General features: G+C 43.6%; 1 protein-coding gene across 1 annotated transcript in view; it reads right to left on the bottom strand.

Moving 5' to 3' along the window:
* Positions 1–10517, bottom strand: part of LOC144797935 (vomeronasal type-2 receptor 26-like) — a 90745-nt gene extending 80228 nt beyond the window's left edge. Inside the window, exons 1-2 of the mRNA XM_078668738.1 lie at positions 9444–10517; positions 8005–8189 (exon numbers count right to left, since the gene is read on the bottom strand). Coding sequence (XP_078524864.1) covers positions 8005–8189; positions 9444–10517 — 1259 coding nt within the window. The remainder of the gene's footprint in view (positions 1–8004; positions 8190–9443) is intronic.
* Between the last annotated feature and the right edge of the window lie 571 nt (positions 10518–11088).

Here is an 11088-nt window from a genome sequence, read left to right on the forward strand (position 1 = left end):
GTGATTTGTTGCGGGTCAATACAGAGGTCTGGAGCGGACTTATTGCCTTACTTCTGAACGAGGCCGTGATGGGAGGTCGCCTTCCGGACTCTTGGAGGGGCGCGGAGGTCGTCCCGATTTTTAAGAAAGGCTGTCGGGACGACCCTGCTAACTACCGTCCAATTAGTTTGCTCGATTCCACCCAGAAGGTAGCAGGCAAAGTAGTCCTGGGTAGGATTTTGCACTGGGCTGAAGAAAATCAGGTTTTGTCTGACTTCCAGGCCGGCTTTAGATCAGGAACTGGTACCATTGAACAGACATTTCGCCTTTTAATGCTTTATTGGAAAGTGGTCGCATTGGGCAAAGGCAGTCTGTATCTCGCATTTATAGACTTATGGACTGCCTTTGACCTGGTCCCACGTGACCAATTGTGGAATGTCCTAGAGGGTTTGGGTATCCCTCCGTATTTGTTGGGTTTGCTTATTAAGTTCCATGAAAGCAATTTTGCTCAAATCAGGTGGGGTGAACAGGGCCAAAAAACATCTCGTATTCCTGTAGATAGGGGTGTCCGCCAGGGTTGTGTGCTAGCCCCCACTCTGTTTTCACTTTATGTTAACGGAGTGGTGGAGCACCTTCTTAAACATCCAGCAGATGCACCCTCCCTGGCTGGCAGGAAAATACCTACCCTCCTATTTGCAGATGACACCCTCCTGATTTCAAAAACTCCGATAGGCCTTCAAACGTTGCTCTCCAGGTTTAAGGACTTTTGTGATTCTAGGGGCCTAGTCATCAATATAAGCAAAACCAAATTCCTCGTCTTAAACCCCCCTAGGAAGACAGTCATTCCCCCAACCCTAGACTCAGTCCCACTTGAAAGGGTAAGGGAATTTGATTATTTAGGCATCCGACTCTGTGACTCCATGAGTTGGAAGGCTCACCACCAAAAAGTCTTTCTGACTCATAAGAGGGTTACAGGGGCTCTGCTAAAAGAACATCGTGCCTCGTCTCTTAAACCCATTGGGGTGATATTAGACATCTATAGGGCAAGGGTGGTGAGCGCGGCGCTGTACGGGTCGGAATTGTGGGGCACTCAGAGAGTTGATACCTTGACTCATCTTGAAAACAAATTCCACAAAGATCTCATGAGGCTACCACACAGCACTCCCACACTCCCTCTTTTATTAGATGCAGGTACACGCCCAATATGTGAGCAAGCAAGGTTACGTCCCCTCTTATTGTGGGCTGGAATATGGAATGTACCAGAACTGTCGAGTTACGCAGAAGCCCTGAGTGAACTTCTTTCATCCCCTGGCTGGCATAAGGTTGGCTGGATCATGGAAGTAAAGCGGCTTCTCTGTGAACTGGGCCTTGGAGATGCTTGGGCTAACAGAACAGCCCCACCCAAACAGATGTTAAAGAAATTATATTGGTCATGGGTGGCAAATGAGAGAATGAGTAATTCCAAATTATGCAGATCTGCTGTCGAGTTTCTGTTAATCAAGGACCTCCCCCTCAGAGAACCTTATCTGGACTTGATCCTCAACCCGATGGATAGGTCATTGTATTTCAAATTTAGGGTGGGAGTTCTACCCTTAGGACAGTGGACAGCAAGCTGGAAGTTACCGCTGCAAACTACACCGTATTGCCCTTTTTGCGAAAAAAGGGATGAGTCCATTGCCCATCTAATGTTTGAGTGCCCAGCCTATGTAGCACCTCGGTGCAGATGGCCGAAACCACTTTGCTCGAGCCTTGGCACTCGATCGCACTTGGAGGCTCTACGCATCTTAAGATCTGATGCTCGCCCTTTGTTCGCCTGTTGCCTGGCAACATTTCTGGGTTGGGTATGGCGGATAAGATCCGCGAGGAAATTACTTCTCCAGTAACAAGATCTGCATTGATTTAGCTTGTTTTAATAATTTTATGGCAAATGAATTCCTTCCTATGCTATTTTATTGATGGTTATAAAAAACTGCAGAATTGATAAATGGCATAAATTGAATAGAGGGATGAATTGTTAAATTGTATTACATTTTTAACTGTTTTTGTATTGCAATGCTTTTATGATATGATAAATATATCGAAATAAAGCTATTCAAACATAAACCAAAAACGATTCTTGAAGTCTTTTAGGTTTCTTGATATGTACTGCTAGTGTATCATAGCCAGCATGGGGCATATTTAGAACGACTTTGAGCCACTTTCACGTTATTTTCCCCATGTTAAAGGTGACGCTAAAGTGGTGCAAGGGCCTTGTAAATACGCTCTCATGTTTGAGCCACTTTCACTTTATTTTCCCCATCTTAAAAGTGGCGCAAAAGTGGTGCAAAGGCCTTGTAAATACGCTCTCATGTGTGTTAGGGCATTTTAAGTCACTTCCCCATGAATCTGGGTGAATAATTTGCTTAGTTGATGTGTTCAAAAACGTTTCTTGAAGTCAATTAGGTTTCTTGATATGTACTGCTAGAGTTTCATAGCCAGCATGGGGCATATTTAGAAGGACTTTGAGCCACTTTCACGTTATTTTCCCCATGTTAAAGGTGACGCTAAAGTGGTGCAAGGGCCTTGTAAATACGCTCTCATGTTTGAGCCACTTTCACTTTATTTTCCCCATGTTAAAAGTGACGCAAAAGTGGTGCAAGGGCCTTGTAAATACGCTCTCATGTGTGTTAGGGCATTTTAAGTCACTTCCCCATGAATCTGGGTGAATAATTTGCTTAGTTGATGTGTTCAAAAAGTTTCTTGAAGTCAATTAGGTTTCTTGATATGTACTGCTAGAGTTTCATAGCCAGCATGGGGCATATTTAGAAGGACTTTGAGCCACTTTCACGTTATTTTCCCTATGTTAAAGGTGACGCTAAAGTGGTGCATGGGCCTTGTAAATACGCCCCCATGTGTGTTAGGGCATTTTAAGTCACTTACCCCATGATTTAGGGAGAATAATTTGCTTACTTGATGTGTTTAAAAACGTTTCTTGAAGTCATTTAGGTTTCTTGATATGTACTGCTAGAGTTTCATAGCCAGCATGGGCCATATTTACAAGGCCTTTGAGCCACTTTCACGTTATTTTCCCTATGTTAAAGGTGACGCTAAAGTGGTGCATGGGCCTTGTAAATACGCCCCCATGTGTGTTAGGGCATTTTAAGTCACTTACCCCATGATTTAGGGAGAATAATTTGCTTACTTGATGTGTTTAAAAACGTTTCTTGAAGTCATTTAGGTTTCTTGATATGTACTGCTAGAGTTTCATAGCCAGCATGGGCCATATTTACAAGGCCTTTGAGCCACGTTCACGTTATTTTCCCCATGTTAAAAGTGTCCCAAAAGTGGTGCAAGGGTCTTGTAAATACGCCCCCATGTGTGTTAGGGCATTTTAAGTCACTTACCCCATGATTTAGGGAGAATAATTTGCTTATTTGATGTGTTTAAAAACGTTTCTTGAAGTCATTTAGGTTACTTGATATGTACTGCTAGAGTTTCATAGTCAGCATGGGCCATATTTAAAAGGCCTTTGAGCCACGTTCACGTTATTTTCCCCATGTTAAAAGTGACGCAAAAGTGGGGTAAGGGCCTTGTAAATACGCCCTCATACCTCAACTAGTGTGTTAATTGTTTGCCTACTGTTATTGGTTTACTGTTTGGAAATAGTGGTTTATTCCTTTTTTTACAAATATTTACCACAGATTCAACTGAAGATCTTTTGAAAAATTCAAAAATGCCCTCAAGGCAAAGAAAAATAAAAGAAGCAAAGCGACTTACACCCCACCTTGGTAAACCTTTGCAGCAGTCCTCTACAATAAAAACTTGTCAAGTCACCAGAAAAACTCCGGGTAAGACAACAAAATCTTTTTTAAGAAACATTTGCAGACGAAAAAGTATCAGTACAGAACATGTTTTAGTCCAGAAGAAGAGAGACAATTTAAATGGGAAGGAAAGGCCACTCAAAAATGTTACTGCTAGAGCAGAAGATAACTCTGTGCATGGTAGTAGAAGGAAAAATCTGTTTAGGGACATTCGTAGACGAATGCTCCGCAACAGGATAATTGGCAATTTGTTAAAAAATATTAAGAAAGGTCAACAGAAAGTGGCTTTTTATAAGAGAAAGAAAAATGTAGAAATTAAGCGAAAGTTATTTATTTTGATAATCAATAGAATTAGGAAACTAAGCAAGGCAATTTATGATTTCAAATCAAATAGTAGATGGAAGAGAACAGTTAATCGTAGTAATTTTTGTGAAGTTTTTTCAGGAGAATGGATGCATAGTTCAAGTTGTGAGGCATTTTTTAATGAGGAGAGTTATTTCCAGGATAATGATTTGGTGCATGCAGTTGACACCAGTGGTCGAGCATATGAGTTGAAAGATGGTTGTCCGGTTGAAAAAGAAAAACTTGTGTCAACAGAGGCAGAAGAGGTGTTAGGTAATGAAGTTTTAGGAAGACGTCCTAAGGGACCAGTGTACACCTGGAAGTGTAGTAGTATTTGCAGTGTGCGACAGGATTCCATCAATTTGCTTTGTGATTTTGTACGGACATTTAATAAGAAAAGTTTAAAACAGAAAATGAAGTTGTTGCAAGAATTAGATCCTTGTAGAGTGAGAGAAGTGACAGGTTTGCATGGTCATTCACTGGCTTGTCTTTCCAGGAGAGTATGCCAGAGTGTTTTTCATCATTTCAGGATGCTAGCAGTGCATCATAATAAAGTGAGGAAATTAGTTAGAATGTTGTATTATGCTAAGAGTCCAGCAATTATGCTTAAACAATTATGCTCTGCTCTTTTGCATGGTTCTGAAGTAGATGTGAAGAATATTTGTGAAGAAATTGAGTTTTGTTACTTTACTAGTAAAGAGAACAATGTTGAAATTGACTCAGTAGAAGAAGGTAATGTGGAAGAGAGTGTACAGATTTCCAGTACAGATAAGTTTCTCAAGGAAATTTGCACGATTACGGTGAAATCAAGTGAGAGGCCTAATTTCACTTGTGTGTGTTGTGGACGGACTTATTATAAGAATCAGACTAAGTTAGTGGATTTATATACAAAAAGTGAAATGGAAAACAATAGTGAATGGAAGGATTTTGCAACATACTTGATGGTAGAAAATTGTTTTGATTTAGGATCAGATCAACGTATGTGTACTTATTGTTTTAACAAATTAAATCAAAACCGGATGCCTGCTAGAGCAGTTCATAATAATCGGTTGACATTCCTTCTGAACTGAAGGATTTAAATACTTATGAATCTATTTTGATTCAAAGTGTCCATCCTTTTCAGGCTATTGTTAGAATGGAGGCTAAGACAGGGAAATTGCCTCCTTCGGATTTACAGAGAGGATTAAAGGGAAGAGTTGTTTATTTGCCTCTAGATTTGAAGAAAAATATTGATACAATTGGTGTAGACAAAGTGGAAGAGGAACCTCTGGTTATCCTAGTTAATGGGGTTCCGACAAAGAGTAAGAAAATCTGGCAAGATTTAGTGGATGTTAGAAAAGTCAAAAAGTCAACGTTGTATTTGATGAAAAACAATGAGTATTACAAGAATGTATGTGTTGCAGAAGACGAACTAAGTGAAGAAGAGGACAGCGATTTGTGTGCTGGACAAATAGAGAAAGTAGATGCCTCTAAAAATGAAGAAATATATGAACATTATAGTGTTCATCCTTTGCATTCTAAAGAAGTCATGGGGGATGCTATTGAGTTGTTTCAAATGAAACAAGCCAAAGGAAGTCCCATTAGTGTTTGGGAGGAAAGTTTGGAAGCTCGGTGTTTCCCACAGTTATTTCCAACAGGTCGAGGAGGAAGATATGATAAGTGACCTGATCAAATTCCTGCTTCTGAATACCGGACTTTACGATTGTATGCAGAAGATCCTAGGTTTCGTCAATGCATTCCCTATTTGTTTCATCTACTGTATGAAAGTGATCTGTCTGGACTGTCTTATGCAGTGAACCACATCCTGAAAAGTGGTGTACAGCTGCAAAATGTCTCGGCAAGGGACTTTATGGATAAAGTCAATGTGCAAGACAGTATTTTGGATTCTCACCTGATTAATCTCATGGCATGTCAGCGTGGTACTAATGAGTATTGGTACCGTCGACATGGTGACTTAAAATGTATGCTGAGGAACTTAGGAACTCCCGCATGGTTCCTCACTCTCAGCTGGTCCGAGTATGGCTGGGAAGACTTACTTGAATTTCTACGAGAGGCAAATGGAAACATTGAAAATATCCAATTCAAGACACCCGGAGAACTGTGCTCTTTGGATCCAGTCAATGTATGCAGGTACTTCAATCATAGATTTGAAGCTATGATGTCTTTCATTACGAACAAGAAAAATCCACCTCTTGGAGAGGTGTTGGATTTCTTCTGGAGAAAGGAGTATCAAGCAAGAGGTGCTCCTCGTATACATATGCTGCTATGGATCAAAGATGCACCCAAATTTGGAACAGATCCGGATGACTTACTGATGAGTTTCATAGAACAGTATTCTACATGTGCTGTTCCAAACACAAAGGAAGACAAAAGTTTAAGAGAACAAGTTTTATGTTTTCAAAACCATCGTTGTGGAAAGTACTGTAGTCGTAAATTCAGAAACAAGAATAAGTTCTATACAAAATGTCGTTTTGGTTTTCCACGATCGGTGATATCTAAAGGAAGAGTGAACAATTTGATGTCTTCACTGCGACATAATGTGATGAGGAAATCACCCAAAAATACACACAATTTAAAAAGAAACGAAGAGTCCAAGTACATCAACGTCTACAACCCAGTGATTTTGTCCATGTGGAATGCTAACATGGATATACAGTTTGTGGCTGACAACTGTATGGCTGTAGCTCGGTATGTGACGTCTTATATCACAAAAAAAGAAAAGACAGAACTAAAGGATATATGGGATGACATTTCACATGAAAAGAGCCTCAGTAAGAAGTTGTACAGTTTCAGTCTAAAGATGTTGTCGCATCGAGAAATCGGAGCATACGAATGTTCTGATCGGTTATCTTCAGCAAGTCTCTATGCCAAATCTAGGAGTATAATTTGGGTGAGTCTTTTGGCTTGCTGCAACACGTAATCGAGTTCTGAAACCTGTACAGGAGATTGAGTATTTGGCGGAGAAGGAGCCAAACAGTACAGATATTTTGAAGACCAACATGTTGGATACATATTATCCAAATAGAAGCAGTCACCTCGAGAATGTTTGTCTGTATGAGGTTCTACAAAATTACATATTCAAGAGGAACATCAAAGAAGATATTGATAAAGGAGTGTATTCTGTAATTGGAAGTGAGGGATGTCTGGTCAAGCAAAGAAAATGCCAATTGGTAAATCATCGAAAATTGAGTGACGAATCTCCTGAAAGAAAAGAGTTTTTCTATTTAGCTCTTTTGCAACTTTTCAAGCCTTGGCGTGCAGAAGAGGAACTGCTTGGAGATTTCCTCTGTTACGAAGATTCTTTCAATGCAGCCAAGGAGACCATAGAATGTCCTGTTTTTCCAAAATATCTAGAAATGTTGAATGCGGAAATCGAGCAGGAAGCAACAATTGCAGCCGAGATTGCTAGAGACAGTTCTCAGGACAGTCAGAGTTCTGTTTCATTGAGTCAGGATCCACTAGGAGGACCAGTTATCGAAAATGAAGCTAAGACTGTAGTTGTTGTTGGCAGTACACCATGTCCTGCACCCAATCCTTGAACTTGGGTGCCCTTCCCCTCCCCCACCTACAGGCCACCCTGCGCTTGGCCAATAGCATGGCCAGTGGCACATATTTGCGATGGGCCGCTTGGAGTGGTTCAACATATCCCAGTAGCGCCACTAACGGGGATGGGTCTACCGTCGTGTGTATCATTTTGGAGACTGCCTGAAAAACCTGGTCCCAGTAGCGGCACACCCCAGCACATCCCCATGCAAGGTGAAGGAAATCAGCCCCTGAAGCCCCACACCTGTCACAAGTGTCAGTAGATCGCAGCTGGAATCTAAGCAGACGCGCCGGTGTGTGATACAACCTGTGGAGGAATTTATAATGAATGATCCTGTACCTACTGCTAGAAGATATGCGCTCAGTTTGTTGTAAGCAGAATTCCCACTGCCTGTCAGTAAGGGTCGTGGCCAAATCCTGTTCCCACTTCTTCCTGGCAGGCAAATCTGTGTAGGTCATGTTTGCACGGACCGATTTATATAGTGTAGACACTAGTTTGATGGGAGTATCGTGTAGCAGTAGGTTCTGTAGGGGGAGAAGTACAGGAGGTTCGTGTGGGAAGTCAGGTGTAATGGTTTGAAACCCGTGTCGGAGCCTGATATAGTAAAACATGTCTAGTGGTGTCGGTTGTATGCCTTCATAAAGCTGGTCTTTGGTGCGAAAGATGCCATCACGGTACAAGTCCCCCCATGTGCGAACATGTATTTTCATCAACAACTTTTGAAAGCCTGCTTCCTGTAAAAGCGGCAGCTGTGGGTGGTAAGTCAAGGGCAGTAATGGGGCATATAGGAATTGCAGATCGAGTCTCAAAGTGATACGGTTCCACGCCGTCACAGTGCTCATTACCGTGTTAGGGGTCTTATCCCTGCCTTCTACCGGGGAGTACAGCGCACCCTCAATGGGTGTCGGGTGGGCCAACCAATGTTCAGCCGCCAGTTGGGGCATGTATCGCGGTTGTCAAATCCAGAAGTAGGCATAGTGAGCCTGGGCAGCCCGGTAATAAAGTTCGAAATCCGGAACCCCAAATCCACCTTGCGAGTAGGGTCTGATAAGGATCTCCCATTTGAGTCTAGGTGCCTTCCCACCCCACACCAGTTTGAGTAGCTCCGAGCGCAGCAGCCGAAAAAAATAGGCCCCGGGATGAAACGGTATGTTCAGAAAGAGATACAGAAGCTGAGGGAGTATCACCATCTTGACTAGCGAAGCCCTCCCAGCCATGGACAGGGGGAGGGTTATCCATCTGGAAATATTGTCACTGATCTTATCCATGACTGTGCCATAGTTAGCACGAATCAGCGCCTCCCTATCCTTTTCTACATGTATACCCAGGTATTTAAAATCCCCTTCACACCAAGCAAGCGGGAATTCCAGTGGAAACGGATGTGTCGAGGCAGTAAGTGGGAAAATACATGACTTGTTCCAGTTAATCTGGACGCCAGAGAGAGCTCCGAACCGTATGAATTCTCTAAGTATGGGATGCAAGTTCTCACCTGGGTGGCGAACATAGAGTGTAATATCATCGGCATACATGGAAATGAGTATCTGCCTCTGAAAACATCGCAATGCACTATCTCGATGATGTTGACGTAGTTTAGCTGCGAGGGGTTCTGTGGCTATGGCAAACAGGAGCGGGGAAAGGGGGCAGCCCTGCCTAGTTCCCCTTGATACAGGGAATTCCGAAGACAATCTCCCATTGATGAGTACTCTGGCCACTGGACGCGTATATAACAATCTGATCCAGGAGATAAAAATAAGCGGGAAGCCCATCTGCTCGAGTACCTTGAACACATAATCCCATTCAAGCGAGTCAAACGCCTTGGTGGCGTCTAAAAAAATGGCTGCCATTGGTAAGTCTTCGGAAACGGAGTCATAGACAGAGAAAAAGGTGCGGAGGTTATGCGACGTCGCCCTACCAGGGACAAATCCGGCCTGGTCTGGGAGTACCAGATCGGGCAGTAGGAGGCTAATGCGCGCCGCAATCAATTTGGCGAGTATTTTCACGTCGCAATTCAACAAGGAGAGTGGTCTGTATGAATCGCAATTTGTAGCGGGTTTCCCCGGCTTGAGTAGAGACGTGATAAGGGCGATTCTCATGGAGGCAGGGAGGTGGCCAACCTCCAGCGCATCTTCATATACTTCACGCAGTACTGGCGCCATGAAGTCTATGAACGTTTTGTAGAATTCAATAGGGATACCATCCAGCCCGGTGGCCTTACCTGATTTCATATGCATGATAGCCTCCCTGACCTCATCTAGTTCGAACGGGGCACTCAGAAAGGCCCTTTGTGAATCACTCAGCCACCCCAAGGACACATCTGCCAGGTAGTCATCTAGCGTCAGTCCGCCTGTCCTGGTGGAGGAGTACAGTGTACTATAGTGCCATACAAATTCATTCAGGATTTGTGTAGTGTCTCGGAGTACCAGCCCTTCAGCAGTCTCCAATTCCAGTACAACTGTCGGTGAACGCATGAGTTTAACCGTCGCCGCCAAGGCCTTCCCAGGTCTCTCACCCTCCCCATAACACCTGGCCACCCAGTATTTGTTCCTGAATTTCACCTCCCGAGAGGCCTCGTCAGAGTACTCCGACAGTTTCCCCCGTATCTCAGCAAGGGTAGTGTTCCCAGGGTTCACTCTGAGGGTCTCCTCCGCTTTTCTGAGGTCAGATTCCAGAAACTTCAATCTATTCAGTATGCTCTTGAGTACCCCCGAGCCTTTTGAAATGCAGAGACCTCGTAGTGTGGCCTTAAAGGCGTCCCATATGGTCTCAACGTCCTGGACAGAATCTTTATTTCGTTTAAAGAATTCTAAACATTCCTCCCGGAGCTCTGCTTGGAATTCCGAGTCTAGCAGCATCGAGGATTGCATACGCCATGCAGTGACCGGGGAACCCAGTTCAGAGCCGTTCAATGTGATAAGTACGGGGGAGTGGTCGGAATATGTTCTGGGGAGGTGTGTCGCGTGAATCAGTGACGTGTAGAGGTGTGAAGTCAGGAGTATGTAATCAAGTCTTGCCCATGACCTAGCTTGCGCTGTGAAATGCGTACCTTCCCCCCTCGCCCCGCAGTGAGAACGCCAGGCGTCTATGAGATTATTACCATCAATAGTCGCCCGGAGGGCTTCCCTCCCACTAGTATAATGGTGGGGGGCCGGGTGTGACCTATCTAAGATGGGATTCAGGGTTGTATTAAAATCTCCCCCCCATATAAGGTGTTGTGGTCCCGTTCCCAGTATCGCTGCCCATAAATCAGTAAAATACTGCGGATCGTCCACGTTAGGCCCATAACAGCAGGCAAGCGTCACAGCCATATGTTCCAACCTGCCCCACATTAAGCAATATCTCCCCTGCGGGTCAGTCTTAGAGCCAGCTAGATGGAAGGGTGTATTCCTTTTAATCAGAATAGCCGTACCCCGAGCATACGAGGAG

The sequence above is a fragment of the Lissotriton helveticus genome, chromosome 12 (genome assembly GCF_964261635.1).
Source record: "Lissotriton helveticus chromosome 12, aLisHel1.1, whole genome shotgun sequence".
Classification (NCBI taxonomy): domain Eukaryota; kingdom Metazoa; phylum Chordata; class Amphibia; order Caudata; family Salamandridae; genus Lissotriton; species Lissotriton helveticus.